Source organism: Camelus bactrianus, chromosome 11 (assembly GCF_048773025.1).
Source record: "Camelus bactrianus isolate YW-2024 breed Bactrian camel chromosome 11, ASM4877302v1, whole genome shotgun sequence".
Lineage (NCBI taxonomy): Eukaryota > Metazoa > Chordata > Mammalia > Artiodactyla > Camelidae > Camelus > Camelus bactrianus.
The window spans coordinates 61,325,251-61,344,401 of NC_133549.1; the positions used below are offsets into that span (position 1 = coordinate 61,325,251).

The 19,151-nt window shown below is 32.5% G+C and overlaps 1 protein-coding gene across 5 annotated transcripts in view; it reads right to left on the reverse strand.

Annotated features, from left to right (window-relative positions):
- Positions 1-19,151, reverse strand: part of JMJD1C (jumonji domain containing 1C) — a 257,984-nt gene that overhangs the window by 135,075 nt on the left and 103,758 nt on the right. For all 5 annotated transcript variants that reach the window (XM_074374078.1, XM_074374077.1, XM_074374076.1 and 2 more), the window contains one exon: positions 18,212-18,376. Coding sequence is in view for 4 of the 5 variants with exons in the window: in XM_074374077.1 (XP_074230178.1) it covers positions 18,212-18,376 (165 nt within the window). In the remaining variant the exon portion in view is untranslated. The remainder of the gene's footprint in view (positions 1-18,211; positions 18,377-19,151) is intronic.

Below are 19,151 nucleotides of genomic sequence, written 5' to 3' on the forward strand. Positions count from 1 at the left end.
GAGATAGTATTAAATTATATTTATTATTACCTTTAAAGTACTAAGAACAAAGACTAAACGCCAAATATAAGGCTATATAAAAGTACTACATTAAAATGTTATACACATACTCACAAATTTAGGTTCCAAGGCTGTCAGCAGTGCTGATGTGAAACATATTAAGAAAATATTAATGATTTATACAACTGTAAATGAGAAATGAGACTTACTGGGATTTAGCTAAAGTTACTTGCCTATGTCCAGTAAAACATTAACCTCAGTGAGTTCCCAAATGACCTCTTTAAAGTATGGCAACAGCAAGGCTTAAATTTAACCTGTCTATAATTAATATACAAAAGAACAAGTGACCTAATTTAAATCAAGGACCTCCATTTTCAGCATAGCAGCTATTTAGGTGGAGTGGCTAAAAACATGCAACTGAATAGAGAAAATATATTCCAAAGGTGGAAAATACCATAACGATTCTCACCTCCTCATGGCATAAAGCAGCAAAAGAAAGTACTAGGAATATTTTAAAACCCAGAAGCTGTGCCATGCAATTTTTCTCCTGCTTGTAAATTAAAACAGAGAATGGAAACAGAAAATATTTTATTCACTAAGCTACAATGAAGCCTGGATTCCTGTCACCTTCAACGTTATGTCTTCTTGCTTAAAAAAAAAAAAAAAAAACCCAAAAAACTTTCAAAAGGAAACTGTATTTGTTAGTGTCTAAAGCAGTTATCCTAAAATCAGTATACTAAAAACAAGTATTTAAAAGTTTATCAAAAGGAAAATTAAGACCTAAAGCCTAATAATTATTATCCATTTTTAAAGCAAAGCAACCCAAAGAATGCTCACCAATGACAGTGTTAAGAAAATATTCAAGTATCATCAAAGTACTAAAAAAAAAAAAAAAAAGTCTTATTTCACCAAGAGACATACGCTAAAACAGGTCACTGGGTCAGCCATAAGAATTTGTTAGAGTCATCTCCTCAGACCACAAGAGACTATGGCTATTTACTAGTAAGTTGAAGACTAATCTAGTGTTTTTAAAACATGGTCAAACAAGAAGCTTTATATACTCCATAGGTAAAATTGATTTCTACAAATATTTTACTAGGTTAAACAGAAGGAACTTTGGTCAGGATAGCCTACACTTTAATCCCAGGTCTGCCACTCACAAACTGTAGATCCATAGGCAAGTTCCTTAACACATAAGCTTCATCTGCACATTACTTCATCTGCAAAATGTACACAACAAGAATGTTGTAAAGATTCAATTAAATGATACTCAAACAAGTGCCTGGTATGGAACAAAAAGTTACCAATAATGTTTTACTAGAGATATTAATGCTCTAGTATCTTGGGGACAGAGAGACCCTCAATAGAATTTCATGAGGCAAGAGAAATAAGAAATATAAATAAAACATGATAAATTCTTCTCAAAGTGTTTAAAGAAAAATAGGGAAGGCAAGTATATATAGCAATAACTGTAACTCAGGGACTCCCAGAAATGTTAAATGTTTTTATAAAAAGTCTTACATGTACTTACAAAGAGGATTCTCTGAATGGCACTCTTGAAATGAAGGAGGTATATGAGTTACCCTGGATTTGTAGGAATTTAACAAGCAGCAGTGGGTGAAAGACTTTATAGATGAGAATAAAGCATGAACAAAAGAACAGAGATGTTATAATATATAGTATTTTTGGAAGTGCTAAGCATAAGTACTTAGGTATAGATAGAATACAGCATTGTGGGAGGTACAAGGGAAACGCAATAAATTTAGTAACATCCTAAATTCACTAAGAGAATAATTCACAGATTTCAGGCAGTAAGAAATTATGGTTAAGTAAAGGTTCTCTAAATAGACATACTATTTATAAGTTTAGAATTTTAAAAACCCTTAATATTTTGTTCCCCAAAAGTAGAAAAAAAAAAAGCAATCTGGCTTATAACAGGAAAGCCCAATTACTTTTACAACATAAGCATCCTATATATCATAAAAATTTCTACCTATAAATTTATGCAAAAGAAATAAAAGTATTTTATTTATTATTTATCTGAAAAGGTCTCTCCACTTATTTCAATGGAATTTCACAAATGAATACTTACAAATGATTTTAAAACTTACAACCAATTATAATCTACATGTAAATAATCTGAAAACATGGATTAAATCAGTACAACACTAATTTTAGGTCTGCAATTACTAGAAAATATTACTTTCACTTACTTTTAAATCCTCATATTAAAAAATAGGAACTGTATATAAACTCTTACTCTGAGAGTATCTGCTGAATGGGAGCACACTTGAGCTGAAGTTTATAGAAATTTTGAGGGAACAATAATAGGACACAAAAGCCATAGTCTGCTCAAAGTGAGAAGGCTAGCAATAGACTCAGCCTCAGAAACCTGGATCCTCAAAGGGCTAACTATTCACACCCTAAGATAAGAGTAAACCTACCTCACTCTTTTCATTTCCATGGGTCTGCAAAGAAAGCTGGGTTGGTACTGAGCAAATGTAACTTTAAAAAAATTCCTTTGAAGTTGTAACCACAAATCAGCCTTCAAATGGATTCATTCACATCACCTTAGTGATACAAAGAACTTTAAGCTTTGAATTCAAAGCAGTCTAAGACCATCATAATGGTGCCACCCTGGATATATGGCATTCAACAACAGCAAATCAATAGCAAATCCTCTCTGGAGAAATCTACCCTCATTTTTGGCCTTAACATATTCTCACAAAACTCCCCCAACCATTTCAAACTGGGAAAGGGCGGGTGGAGAGGAAAAATTAATTAAACACAAGGTAACATGACTAAGAAAAGGTACAGACAGCAAAGAGAAAAAACTTCAGTACATGAGAAAGAACAGACACAGATTAACACAGTGTAATTATAAGTAGTATATGTTTGAAGAAATACAAGGTTAGAAGTATGTGTAGAAAACAAATTTTTTTATTTTTTTATAAAAAGGGCAACCAGAATTGGAAAAGAATCAAGTAGAACTAGGTATAAGAAAACAGACTGAAAAAATTTGAGAAAACAATGGATGGATAAGAGCTAATTAGATACCACTAAAAATAACTAAATTAGAAGTCAGGTTAGATGAAATATAGCACAAAGCAATAAAACAGTGAAAAAAAATACAAATGAGGAGAAGAGTGTGATGAAGTCTGTCTTAAGTTTAACTCAGCATTTCACTAACAAAGGGGAGGACTGCACTACTGAACAACCACCACCATGCCCCTGTCTCCAAGTGATATGCAATCTAGTAGCAAAGGCTGACATTCATCGAATGTCAAATAAAATATGTAAAATTATACTTATGATAAATGAAATTAGGAAAATTTACTAAGTACCTTCCTCAATTTATGGGTTTAGAGAGCCCTTCCATGAACACATGAAGTAATATCTGAGGTATAAATCAAGCTAACTACAAAAGTGTTCTAAGCTGAGAGAACACTATGTGCAAAGGCAGGAGAAAATATGCTATTTTTCAAGAATTTAAAGAAAATTACAGGGGCGGGCTACAAAGAACTATGAAGCAGTAGGGAATGGTGATGTGTGGATGGTTCATAAGGCTGGAAGGGCAAGATCATGTAAAGCCTTATAAATGCATAAGTTTGGTCTTTTTCTTAAGGGAGAAGACACTGAAGAATTCTAAGCAAAGCAGGTGAAAATGAGATTTTCATCTAGAAAACATATTTATAACAATTGACTGCCTCCAAAATAACACAGGGAATTCTTTTTAAAACTACTACCAAATTAACATTTTTATAGTAATCAGGCAGTAACTATAAATGTTAACTATAGTAAGTTAACCACAACTACAACAAATGACTGAAAGAATGTCATTATGAATCTATTGCTCCAGCAGTGGAGGACCTCCCTAATATTCTAAGTGAGAGATAACAGAAAGGCAGTCACCGGGTATCTTTTTATTTTTACACCAATGAAATTTTACATTTTCAATTTCCTTGACCTCAAATTGTTTATGTTTTTTCATTGTTTTGACATCTTTTCTCTATTTAATTTTTAAATTTCTGGTTGTGTTGTATTATTTACTGTGTCTAACTAGTTGGCTCTTATTAAATTAACCAATTGTTCATTTTAACTATTTTTAAGTTTTATATCTTTTTTAGATCTTTAAAATTTATAATGTTATGTTTTTATTTATTACAAAAGGGATGAGCATGCTTAACAATGAAATTTATATAAACTTGTATATTTCATTTCCCCTCTAGTTTTAAAAATTACTTTACTGTTTTAGTTAACTTTTACATTTACTTTCTTTTACCTTTATTGTTCACAGTACTTTCTATGTGAGTTGTCAACTTCTTTAGCTTATTCAACAATTTTTATCATTTCCTAATCTTTTAGCTATTTGTTTTAATCAATAATCTTTTTATTTACTTTTAAAATTTTAATCTACTTAAAAAAATGCCTCAGAGCATTTTGAGAAAAATGTTGATTGTTTAAAAATAAAAAGTAAAAAAGCTGTTTCTCTAATTTCTCTCAGATGTGTTGTGATCTACTTTTTTTCCCTTTTTATTTTAAAATAATTATAGATTCATAGGAAGTCGCAAAAAAAAATCACCTAGTTTCTTCTAACAGTAACATCTTATACAACTACAGCACAATGTCAAAATCAGGAAACTCATACTGGTACAAACTACAAATCTCATTTCACCAGTTTTACAAGCACTCACATTTGTGTGTTTCTATATGTATGTGTGTGCATGCATGCAATCAATTTTATCATATGTGCAAATTCATGTAGCCACCACCACAACCATGATACAGAATTGTTCTATCACCATAAAGATCCCTAGTGCCCTCGCACCACTTAAAACCTTGAAACAGTGCCTAAATTTATTTACATAAAAAAGGACAGAGAGCTTCTTTTTGGAAGAGAAAGATTCAGTTAGTTTGTGGAAGAGGAAAGAGATCAAAGGTTGAAGAGTAGGCAAAAAAGATTTCTTGAGGAACAGCTGTATGAGAGTAGCTCTTGGTTGGGGAGAAGGAGATGCAAATTTTATAGTTTTGTTCTGTGTTCTGTGATATCTCCTCTAGTTACTTATTCAAAAAAGATAGTGCATGCTCAGGTGAGATAATACATAATAATAATAAGAGGGGTACAAGTTAAGAAGCAAGCAGACCCAGCTTTATTTGGACTACATAATGATGAAATCTCAAGACAGGCTGATTTAAAGCCCAATAACACCATAATTTAACTGAAATAGCAGACTACATGCGTCACTGTTTCTCTAAAATAAAATTCATCTGGTGTTCTAAAATTACTCATATATTCTTCAGATATGCTATATTTAAATGGACTCCTTGTACTCCAATGAGAGGAAAAACTAAGCTTAAATAACATTTAAACTTAAAATTATACCAGTATTAGGATGACACAATCTGTATATCAGCACACAGCAGGGCTGCATCATAGTAACAAAAGATTGCAAAAAATTTCATCCAAACCCATACATACCATTACTACATATATACAACTGATCACTACTTCATAGATTACAAAAGACAAACTTTGTAAACACATATGTCAGAATACCAGAGAGTTCCTGGCATTACTCAATTTAAAAAAAGTAGGAGACAGAGAAGTTCAAAATAATAAAAATATTTATAAATCTATAATTATTTCTTTACGAGAAAAAGGTCTAACCTTTTTATTCACTGTGAAAGTGAATTACATTGATGTGCCTTACCTTCAAGCCCTCCTTTGAAATATAGAAAAGACCTTGGGAAATCATTCTTCTATTCTTTGAAATCCCTAGAGGAGCCCCAAAATAACACAATCATCTTTGGGTTTACCTAGTTTAGAAGATATTACAATGGTTTGAATAGGTATCTTTCATGCTTCATATATCCACTTCAACTTTACAACCTTAAGATATCAAAATCATATTTAATTCACAAAGCAGTACATGTATAGTGGTAAGTTCTTTACATAGTTTTAAAACAAGATTTTGGGGGAATATTTACATATTTTCCAAGAAGGGAGGAAGAAAAGTTGGGCAGTAAATTCTAAAAGGACATATAACAATCTGTTAACTAAGGATACATACGGGAAATACATGAAAGACAATAGAAAAGATTATCACTTTATCATTACATAATTCACATTTAAACTTTTCAATACAGTTGCTTCTATCCTCAGTTAACTTAGTTAACTATATGATGTGTCAGTTTAGTTTACTTATCTGTAAAACAGGAATAATAATATCTATGTCAAATGAATGATGCAAAACACTGACAAACGTGTGGAATTTGGTGAGTCTCAAAAATCAGAAGATATTACCTTACTTATACTATTACATGTAAAAAAGTAATAAAAACTTAACATATCACATTTCTTCAAACAATAAGTAAAAATATGCTGTAACAGTATCAAGAGAGATCTGTATTTTCATAGAACTCTTCACAATTGCATTTAAATAACTGTGTCAGAAAGAAAGGGCTATACTGCTGGATTCACAGTACTTACATAATGCTTATTAGGACACAGAAAATGTTAAGTATTTATTGAATGAATGAAATTTTCATGCAACATATATAATGCTGCTTCATTTACAGTCATTTGTAACCATTTATAAATTAAAACAAATAAGTATACGTACAGTGAAAGAGAAGCTGCTTATGTAAAGAGGCAAGCATCTTCACCTCAACACTAAAGCAGACATTTTCCCCACAAGAGCTGAAAATAATTTCTCAAATGAGAACACGTGGTAGACATGGCAACCACATTTCTGGACAGGAAGAAAACGGATCAACACTCTCCATTATTTTACATGGCTAGCTGCTTGTGGCTGCTTTGAATTATAAACCGTAATAAAATAAAAATCCCTACGAATCCCAAGTATAACAAAAAAGACAAACAGATATGGGAAACACGTGCAATGGAAAGGTCAAATAATCAAGAAAACAATTCCAAAATAATTATAGAACATAAAGACTTTTCATAAATCATATCCAAAGAATAATTGACTGTGACTTATGACAGGGCTTTGAGCCACACAGTATCTGTTGTAACCTTCAAAAGAAGTGATAACTGAAGGTGTTAGTTTACCCTCTGGGTGGGGCCAGAGACTAAGAGTCAGCCATATGAACAGTTTGTGATCAAGCCCCAATAAAAACAATGAAAACCAAAGGCTTGACTGAGTTTTCCTGATTGACAATAATCTATGCATATTGTCATACACTGTGGCCAGAAAGAGATAATGCTGTTCATGACTCCACAGAGAGATGGTCATGAGCTTCACATCTGGACTCCTACCGGACTCCGTACCTTTGACTGATTTTAATTTGTATCCCTTTTCTGTGACAAACTATGGGCACAAATGTAACAGTTTTCAATGAATTCTGTGAGTCCCTCCAGCAGAACCTAAGGGTGGTTTTCAAAATCCTTGAACTTGCAATGGTGTCAGAAGGGCAGTCTTGTGGAGACTGTTCACTCAAACTGTAACAGCTGGCTGAACTTACTGCAGTTGGTGTCAGAAGTGGGATTTGAGTGACAGGTGCTAACTAGCTGAACTATGTAGTTTGGGAAGAAAAAGAATGAAAGGGTGGGGGAAGACAAACATTTCAATTCATGAGTGGCCCTTTGGAACCACAGCTGTACAATGATCAGTTAGTCAGTAGAGGTAAAAGTTAGCAATGGAATTTAAAAATGATGCATCCAACCCCCAGAGAATTGGCTCACTAGATACATACAGAAATGCAAAATTTTAAAAATGAACTAATCATATAGTCTCTTGATTGTTGTTATCTGTAAAAGCTCAAGAGAAAGTGAGGGAGATACTGCAACGGATCCTGATGCTAAGCCAAGCTTGAGTTTAGACCAGATCTAGCTATATCCACCAGCCACAGATCTACTTCTACAGGGAAAAGTTACACTGAAATAAAAGATGATAAAAATTGGTAAGAGAATAGGAAAAGAGAAAGGGTAGAGTCAAGAGACTCGTCCCAGCTGGGTGGAAATCTTTAAATGGTTAAAATAAATGGGAAAATGAAGTGGACATTGGTAGTGTCAAAACAAAAGTCTTATTGTAGCACTCTCAGAGGATGGGTAACTGATGAGAGGCCCTCCTGCTGGTCTCTCGCATTAAAGGGCCCTAAACAAATATGCTTTACTCACTCTAGTTTGGGAAAACCTTAAAAAACAGAAGGAAAGATGACTGTAAAACACCTAACCTCAAACTGCCTGAGCTGATGTTTCCACAGTCTAATCAAGATAAGGTCTGATAAGAAGGCCTGGGTACCTTGGTTAAGTCACAGCTGGGGTCTGAAGATCATAAGCAGATAAACGGGTAAAATAGGATAGAAAAAGATGTCTGCGACTCTTTGCTGAGGGAGTTGAATTTGCTTCTCTTAATGAGAAGCAAAATTTAGAAGAAATAGACTTACTAAATAACTAGAATAAGCAAGTTAGAGGGAGTTCTCTTCCAGGAGGAAAGCGGGATGAGAATCAGTCTATGAAGATAATGAGGTTTTAGTGAAATGGGTCAGGCAGACTCAACAAATATTGCTAGGAACGAGCAAAGGGAAAGGGCTTGTACTCTGACCCAAAGGGCCTCTTGACAGACTGAAGTCAAAATACCCTCAGGAAAATGACCCTCAATCTTAGCCGTTAAGGCTCAAGGAGTACACTTATGGGGAAACTTATGGACCTCTAAACCTATGGAAGTTCTTCTGAGGCATTTGTAATTTATACTGATGCACTATGACTGCCCTTGTCCCTATGTCTGATCAAAATAAGACATACCCTATAATATAATTAGCAGAAATAGGAACTATCTCAATACTCTTTGTGTGCTCCCTGTAGGAGAGAAGTGGGCTTTTCTATCTAACAGCACACAACAGAAAACAGTCTAAGTACAAGTTTGTGACCTAAGACAGGGTGATTGGCTCTGATCCAAACTGACTTAGAATCCAGAAAAAAACGAGCAAGGGCCAACTATAAATAAGCCTGTCCATAATAACATCTGCTATATGGACAGAAGTCAATTTTGTTAGGATAATAGCAAATTCCTCTGCAATTTTAATTGCTGTTTAATGAAGCTGAATTGTCTCATGACCACACAGAAATACGATTTAACACTGCCACTGTAAGACTCAATTACCTTATGTAAATAAGTCTTATAACAATCCTAATAATTAATTGTATCAGGAGACTGAGTTAAAGCTGTCTCAGGATTTAGTAGTGATATAAAAATAATGGTATGAGGAAGAAACAGATTTAGCCAACTATCAGCTAATTTCTATACAAAACAGTTCTGTACAAGTTCATCATAAGGTACAAATAATGATAGATCATGGGAGGAAATAAATAAATTGTATAAGAATATGAAAATGTATTTAGTGGCTTTATAAATTAGATTGGCAGTTTCTTTAAATTCATCCCTAATCCACAGTGGCTTGTCCAAATGTAGACTATTTTCATACTATCACCATTACTGTGACTGTCATATAAATGCTGTACTAAATGTAGATGTCAAGACAAATATGATTGTTTGGCTGTGAAAGCATATGCTGAAGGCCAAAAGGGGTGGCTGGTACAGTGAAGAAGCAACTCTACCTATCCAAAGAGAGGTCTGGCCTAGACTTCAGCTACTTGGAAGTGATCTCTATGTCCCTGTGACAAGACTGTCTTTGTTTGCCTTGGAGCTTTGGCCATTGGACAGTCCAACAATGTAATTTATGATGGGGACTTTGGACATTTCAATATCAGTTTGTTTCCATCTCCACAGGAAGTGATAACTGAAGGTATTAGTCTGATCTCCAGGAAGAAATAGAGACTAAATCTCAGACATGAAGATAGTATGTGCTTCAGCTCCAGTAAAAACGATGGACAGCAAAGGCTTCTCTGGACAGTGAGCTTCTCTGGTTGGCAATACTCTGCATACTGTCACACACTGTGGCTGCAAGGACATAATGCTATGAATTTCATGGTCCATGTGTAGACCCTTCTTGTACGCTGTGCCTTATGCATCTCTTCCCTTGGCTGATTTTAATTTGCATTCTTTCATTTCAATAAATCACAGGCACGAGTATCACAGTTTTCTGTAAGTCCTTGTAGTGAATTATCAAACCAGAAAATGGGTTTGGTAAATCCTCAAACTTGTGATTCGTCTAAGAGAGGCAGTCTTGTGGGTATTACCTCAAAAACTGTACAGCTGGATAAACTCATTGCTGTGCTATACTGAGATTTTTACTCATCTATTTATTTTGTTGCATAATCTTTACAACTCTGTATGATAGGTATTACTATTATGAAGACAGTGAGACAGAGGAAGAATAAATACTTTAAATTCATCCCGATATTAAGAGTAAAGGGCAGAGTACAGATCTGAACCAGGAAATCCAACATCAAGGCTTATATTCTTAATATATTACATTGCCTTCCTAGATGACTACTAAGCTTTTGTTCTCTTTTTCAGCAATTACATTCTCTGAATCTCTGACTAGAATATCTCTAAGGTCGTATCAAGCCATGTAAATCCATGAGCAAACAGTAATACAGATAGAGTTAAAAATAAACCTTAAATAATCTTTATTATATTTTGCTTTGTCATTGATTCAACTGTCATTAAAGTCTTAATTTTCTGTACTATTAAGAACAGATATTTAAAATGTTATATTAACATAAAAGTTAGATGTTCAAATACATCAGCAGAAGCCTTAAATAAACTATTAAGCTAGTTCATTTGAAGAAAACTATTTCAAAAAAAAAAAAAAAAAAACCTACAAGACAAACCAATCACACTAGTATTTCCAATTTCTTGGGAAATAATAGTTGTTTTTACTGGAAAGAAAATTTATAGTCAGAAAAATGATTTTTAATTACTTTATAATTTTTCTAAGTAAATAATTTTACCATCACTATAATCAAGATCTGCTCAGTTGAATTTTGTTTCTCTGAAGTATTCATAATTATCATTTTAAAAGATATATAATATCTCAGATTAATTTAACAACACTCACAAATTGCTGGACACCAAAGTTGTTTATTTTTTTCTTCTTTAGTAGGACTTACTGAACATCCTCCTGCATGTAACATTACTATACCTTTCATTTTTCTATCTGCAGTACTGTCTAGTTCGCATTAGGTGCCTGATAAACACTGGCTGAACTGAATGTAACTTTTACCTTTAAGAACTGTTTTGTAAGAATAATTTCCTAAGAGCAGAATGAACAAATCAAAGAGTATAAGCTTCTTTATGGTATTTAAAATATAATTCCCCCCAATAATGTCATCTTATGACCCACAACAAATGAAAGATATGCTCATTCATTGCAATCTTTCCCAGTATTAGACTTCATCATTTAAAAAGTTTAATACTTTAACTATATATAATTTGATCTCATAAAGTATTTTACCTTGCTGACAAATAATAATCCTGAAGGTATATTGTCTTTACTACCATATTTCATTATTTATCAAGGTACAAAGGACTGCAAAACTAGTAATTCTAATTCTGAAAACTCAATCATCAATATGTAAAAACTCTTTAAATGAATTTATGTCAAAGCTTAATTCATAGCTAGAGTGTGGCATATCTTCCCAATTCACTAAAATCTGAAGTCATAATCTAATCAAGTTTTTCCATGTAACAGCCAGACATAAATGTAATTTTCTCCCAGAGAGCAGTGAATTCTATTCACTTTGAGAGGGTTTCTTTCAGAACAGAGAGCAACTAAAAATTACTTTCCCTAGGCAAATAATCTAAGAAATATACTGATGAAGGTCTGCATTTTTATAATCCAATCACAATTCTTGGTCAAACCAGAATGAATTATCTAGTGAAGGAAAAGTTGCACTGGGAAGGAGAAGTCAAAGCTTCCTAAAATTCACTCTAAAAACTCAGACAAATTATTGCAAATTAGCATATTTAGTTGACAAAGAAAATATAAGTTCACTTCCCCCCATGACAACTTAAGGAATCGTATTTGTATATGATTAGAATGAGAGCATCTATTACAAACATTTTTTACTGTGTGTTTTTCACTACTTTCCATGTTTAAAATATGTAACTTACATATTTTTACAACTAGCTAATTATGTTTACCTGTCCTTTGATATTAGCATAAAGTTAGCCAGGAAACTTGCTATAACTTCCAGTAGGATTCTTTTTCACTAGCAGGGGTAGAGTAAATTCATCACTTTAAAATAAGCATTTACTTACTGTCTAACATAGGTAAGGCACTGTACTAGACTCCTAGGAATGATACAAAGATGACTAAGACATAATTCCTGTCCTCAAAGAACTTACAATCTATTAGAGAAAGACAGACATGCAAACAAATAGTTATAATACAAAGCAGAATGTGCCAGTTGTTAAAACAAAGGTACAAAATCAAAGTTCTAGGGAGCACAGGATGATGAGATTAATTCTGGTTGGGGTGATCTGGAAGGCTGGGCCAGCAGAAAAGGAGTAGAAAACTCAGCCCCTTAGAAAATGCAGCAGTGTTACAGCCCAACTGGGTTAGGGTCAAAGCCCCACTCCCCACAGAAGGTTTTCCTAAAGGAGATGGAGCCAGGGCCCTAACCCAGTTAGGTAGGTGATTCGTTGATTTCAATTATAAATGCAATACTCTCTTTCCCTGGTGCAGATAAATGTGATTTCTTAAGTATTTTACTTAATTTAAAAAATAAATAAAATTTAACAACTTATTAAGTAACTTGCATAAAAATGTGAGTTACTTTGGCCTCCATCATCAGAATGGCCTCAGGTGGTACACTGATCATACAGGACCAAGCCAAGGTTGGGGGTGAAGGGTGGAGAAAAAGAAAAAGAACACCACTTCAGCATGTTACATATGTGGTGCTCCAATACATATTTTGCTACTGATATCTTGAGAATAAAAATAAATAGACAATTCCAGAGAAGTAACCTGGGTGTTACAACTATCCCACATTTTGTTGAAGTTTTATTTATCTTTAAATTTTTAAAGTAAACTTTAGAATAGGTTAATGAGATAAGAGGATTTTTTTTTTTCCTGTTGTGATTAAGAACCAGCAGGTATACTGCTGGTACCTACTGATTTCTTAGACTAAGAAGTAGATTAGAAAATATAACCAATATGTAGTATATAACAGGTACCACACAAGGTGTGAAACAACTGGAAGATAATAAATACAAACACATGTTTAAGTACAAGAGTAGGAAAGCACTACCATGTACACAGAATTAGAAACATTAAATCTGTAAAAATTTAAAGACAGGACTATTAGTTTCCACTGTGTTTCATTTATTATCACTTCATATATATCCCTAAAATTTGTGAAATTTGAATATATAGTATTTTATTCTGCTACATGAACTTAAAAATTCTGAATTTCATAACTGCTGCTTATAGATCTCCTTAGATAACAGAATCTTAGTCATATGTATTATACATAAATGAATGTTCACAAAGTCTTACGAAACTTAAAATGATTATTTTCTAGAGTATAACAAGCATTCTGATTTCAATTATTTGTTCTATTAATTTTTATAATCTCCTAAAACAAAGAAAACAGGAAGAAAGGAAGTCACTTCCTGTCTGAATTAAGGAAGATATCACACTATACAGACTTTCTTTAAATATAAACATACAATTCAAAAACACTTTCTATTATAAAATTAGCTGAGTAAGCCATGAAACAAATGACAAAGAATTTTAGTATCTATTATAATATAAAGAAAGTTTATAGTAACAGAAAAACATAAAACCCTAGTAATTGAAAAAAACAATTTCAAAAAATACAAGTTGCTAACAAATAAGAAAAAAATTCATATCGTTAAAGAAATGCAAATTGAAGCAATAAAACAGCATTTTAAAATATCAAGTTAGCAGATATAAAAATGTTAAAATTCAATCCGTACTTCTTAAATTGTAAAAATTTCCCCTTTTAAAATCTTTGATGTTCTGAAAATAAGTAATCAGTGCTTACAGGAGAAGTGCAGGGGAGTTGGCGGGTTAGGGTCAAGGTCTGCTAAAAATACACAGTGAGGACAATGGTAGTAAGTAAAACTTTTAAATAACTTGTGGACCGTATCAGGAGATTTTTAGATTTCTGATGTGTTCAAGTTCATACCCTTTGATCAGTAATTCTACTATTGTCAATCTAAATACTAAAAATAATCAGAGATTCAGACAAAGATTTTGTATTCATCACAGTTACTTATGACCACAAAAAGTTAGGAACAAGTATAACACCAAACATTAGGGAAAAGGATCATTATAAGATCAAATATTATGAAGTCATTAAAAATTGAGGAGAAATGTATAGGATAAAACATGCAGTAAAGACAGCAGGATCTACAATTTTAATGCAGTCTTAGCTAAAACTACAATTAAAAGAGAGCAGTATCCTACTTGTATCCTGCTCCTTTGCTGAATTCATTTATTAGTTTTAATACTGGTTTGTGTGCTCTTTAGGGTTTTCTATACATAAGGTTTTATCATCTGCAAACTAATAATTTTACTTGTTTTTAAAAACAATTAATATGCTTTTCTTCCCCTTGTCTAAGTGTCATACTTGTCTTGTTCTGGAAGAGCTTCCAGTCTTTCACAATTCTGATGTTAGTTAAAGAAGGATATAAAATCAGCACATAAAAGTCAACTGTATTTTTATACTCTAATAATGAACAATCTGAAAATAAAATTAACAAAACAATTCCATTTACAAAGCATTGAGAAGAATGAGTTACTTAATCAAGGAGGTGAAAACACTTGTACAGTGTAAACTACAAAACATTGCTAACAGAATTTTGAAAGGATAGAAAAATGGACAGACATTCTTTGTTAACAGATTGGAGAGCTTACTATCGTTAAGATATCAGTACTATCCAAAGTCATTTACAGATTCATTGCAATCCCTATCACAATCCTCATGTTTCCTGCAGAAATAAAAAAAAAATCCTGAAACTCATATGGAATATCAAGGGAAAGGAAACAGCCAAAACAATCTTGAAAATAAAGTTAGGGGACTTACATTTCCTGGTTTCAAAACTTACTAAAAAGCTACAGATATCAAAACAGTGTGGTGCTGGCATAAAGACACACATAATGACCAATGGAACAGAACAGAGGACCTAAAAATAAAACTTTTCATATATGGTAAAAGGACTTCTGACAATTTTATCATGAACATTCAATGGAGAAAGGACAGTCTTTTTAACAAATGGTGCTGGGGAACTAGATATTCACATAGAGAAGAATGGAATTGATCCTTATCTAATACCATATACAAAAATTAACTCAAGATGGATCAACAGCTTATATGTAAGACCTAAAACAATAAAACTCTTTGAAGAAAACATATGATAAAAACTTCATAACACTGGATTTGCAATGATTTCTTTGATATAACACCAAAGGCATGGGTAAAGAAGAAAAAAAAAGACAAATCTAACTTAACAAAAATTTAAAAATTTTGTGCATGAAAAATGAAAAGACACTACTAACAGAGTAAAAAGGCAACCACAGAATGACAGAAAATGTTTGCAGATCACATTTGATAAGGGATTAATATCCTGAATACTACAGAGAACTCCCAAAATTCAACAACAAAAAGCAACCAATCCAATTAAAAAATGGGCAAAGAATGTGAAGAACCATTTTTCCAAATAAGATATACAGATGGCCAACAAGCACATGAAAAGATGCTCAACAGTACCAATAATTAGGGAAATGCAAATCAAAACTACAAGGAGAGACCATCTCATACCCTTTAGGATGACTATTATCAAAGAACTGAAAAAAAAAATGTTGGTTAGAATGTAAAATAGTATGGCTGCTCTGAAAACAGTGTGATGGTTCCTCAAAAAAATTAAAAAATAGAAATACCATATAATCCTGCAATTGTACTTCTGGATATTTACCCAAGAGAATTGAAAGCACAGTCTCAAAGAGATGTATGTACCCCTAAGAGCACAGCAGCATTTTTCACAATAGCCAAAACGTGGAAACAAAACAGCTGTCCACAAATGAATAACCATAATGTCATACATACATACAATGGAATATTATTCAGCCTCATAATATAAAGGAAAGAAATTCTAACACAGGCTACAACATAGATGAGCCTTGCAGACATTGCGATAGGTGAAATAAGCCAGTCACAAAAAGATAAATACTGTATGATTTTACTTACATAAGGTATTTAGAGTAGTCAAAATCATAGAGACAGAAAGTAAAATGGTGGGTGCTAGGTATTGGGAAAAGGGGGTAAAGGGGAGTTGATGTTTAATGAGTACAGAGTTTCAGTTTTAGAAGAGGGAATAATTTCTGTAGGTGGATTGTTGTACAACAATATGAATGTACTTAAATGTGACTGAACTTTACATTTAAAAATAGTTAAAATGGAAAATTTCATGTTAAGCATATTATACCACAATCTAAATTTTTAAAAAATTCTTTGCTTAAAAAAAAAAAGAAAGCAGAGAAATATATTTTATAAGAAAACATGTCAAAGAAGTAAGCTGGATATTCCTTGGAGGTGAAAGTAGAATGAATATGATTTTCTATTCTATACCATTTAGCACTCCCCAATTTAATAATGTGTACTTGTTTTTATAAAAAAAAAAGTAAGTTGAATTTTAAAAAGTTTTAAGTAGTTATGTGAGGTTAACAGATTTTCAACAAAAACAAATTTCTAATACTGTGACAAAAATTATTATCAAACAGTATTTCCTAATAGAAATTTTCTCCAAAATCAGCCATTTGTGAATATACATTAGGAATTCACCTTGATTTTAACTGTCTCTAAGAAAGGGAAAAGATTTTTCTAAAGTTTTATTTATTCTTTAACTATGACACTGAAGCATACATTTTGGTATTATTGATGTTACTACTTCCCGTTTCTGAGATTTTTCACAGAAAATTCACATATATGTCATAATTACTCACAGATTTTAGCCAACTTTTGAGTTAAAGTTTATAAAATCAAAAAGCATGCTGGTCATGGTTTTGGAAAACTTCGTATTAACAATCCAACATACTCAATGAACAAATATTTTTAAATCTATCATAGATAAAAATTATTTTTTCAATTTTGCTTAAGTATTCAGTATCAAAACTATGGCTAATGCATATTATTTATCTTTCAGTATTATATTTTCTTTTTAAAATACAATTAATTCAACTCATTTCACTCCCTCTCTCTCCTTCCCTTTTTGTCTTTTCTTTTTAACCTCTTATCTCCTCAGACTTTTAAAGAGTTAACTAAGTAAAACAGAAAAATTTGTAAGCACTACAATTATCAGCAAAAAGTCTGACCTACCTACTACCCTGGTAATACATATACTAAATACCTGAAATAATGTTTCAATGGCTTTAAAATATTTCTTTGATATTAATCTAAGAAAATTATTTCATTTAAACAAACTGACTACATGTTAAATGCTGAATACTATGCCACAAAACAGGGAAAACAATGATGAAAGAGATGCAGCTTTTTCCCTAGTAGAATTAATGATACTGTTCAGTTAGTATACTTCTTTTATAAAACTCTAAACTGAGAATTTATTGAAATCGACTATGTCTTCTTAACATCCACAGCTGACCTTTGAACAACATGAGGGTTATGACTCCCACCCTCCAGGAAGTTGAAAATACGTGTATAACTTTATAATCAGCCCTCCATATCTGTGGTTCCCCACCTGTGGATTCAACCAACCATAAACAGTATAGTAATAAAGTATGCATTTATTGAAAAAAAAAACCCACATACAAGTGGACTTACATAGTTCAAATCCACACTGTTCAAGGGTCAACTGTAATTTAACATTAAATATCTGCTATTATCCACAATGATTCATTCAATTCTGGCTAAATTTAACAAACCAAGGAAAATTACATGCTATTGAATGATTTATAAAGTATTCTCATCATTCACCTATGAAGTCTCATCCAGCAAAGTTGTTTCACACTGCACACAGTCAACTATCACTTAGCAGCCGTCAATCCAATTTATGTTTCTCCTAACTGAACGGAGTAAACTACGTGTGGACTAAATATCCTGGAAGAGTACTTACAGAAAGACACATAAAATTGTTTAGCAAAATAAAAGCAGTATTTTGCAATTTCCACCAGATACTTTGGAGTCTCATCAGGAATACTACTCTATAATCACTAAGATAAATCTAAATTCATATTTAATTCTTATTCTTTTAAAACAAACAATTGAAAATGCTGAATGAAACATGAATATAGATCTTACCAATGCAGGCCACTGAATCTGTTTGCTCTTTGATCCCTGAGTCTGTCTAGGGTCGTTCCTTCTGGCCCAGATTAAGTGGTATTCCACCAGGAAGGTTGAAAAATCTTCATAAACTTTAACCCACTCTCGTTTATCCCATTCAAGATCGTCAAATTCCACGTACACCTACAGAAAAGAAAACATAAAACTCCATAAGCAACAGAGTGTGGTATTTTATAATATAAGCCATAAAGTTGAACTACAAAAGACATTAACGTATTCATTATACAAATTAGCACTTCTCTTAAAATCATTATTTATCTAACTTTTCCTCATCTAAATTATAATTATCTGACAAGAAGATAAACTGTAAGTATACTGAGAAAAGCAATTTACACAATACTGGTCAGTTCAGATGGGCAAATATCTACTAAAGACACACTAAAGAACAATGTTGATAATGATGATTCCAGAAGCAGAAGTTAGGAAATATTTTCTGTAAAGGACAAAACAGATATTTTAGGCTTAACAATCCATATAGTTTCTGTCATAACTACTTATCTGTGACTTTGTAGGTTTAAAATAGCCACAGACAGTAGGTAAACAAATGAGCTTGGCTTTGTTCCAACTGAACTTTAATTACAAAGACAGGAGAAAGTGCAAGGATGGCTCAACAAATGAAAATCAATCAATGTAACACACTGTATTAACAGAAAGTAGTAAGAAAACTACATGAGCATCTTCATCCACACAGAAAAAGCATCTGACAAACTCAAAACCGTGTCATTATAAAAATACTCAAACTAGGAACAGAAGGAAACTACCTCAACATAATTAAGGTCATACTGAAAAACCTACAGCTGAATCATACTCAATGATGAAAGTCTGAAAGCTTTTCCTCCGAAACAGAAGCAAAACAAGGATGTTGTATTTGTAAAACTGAAGCTGACTATTATAACTA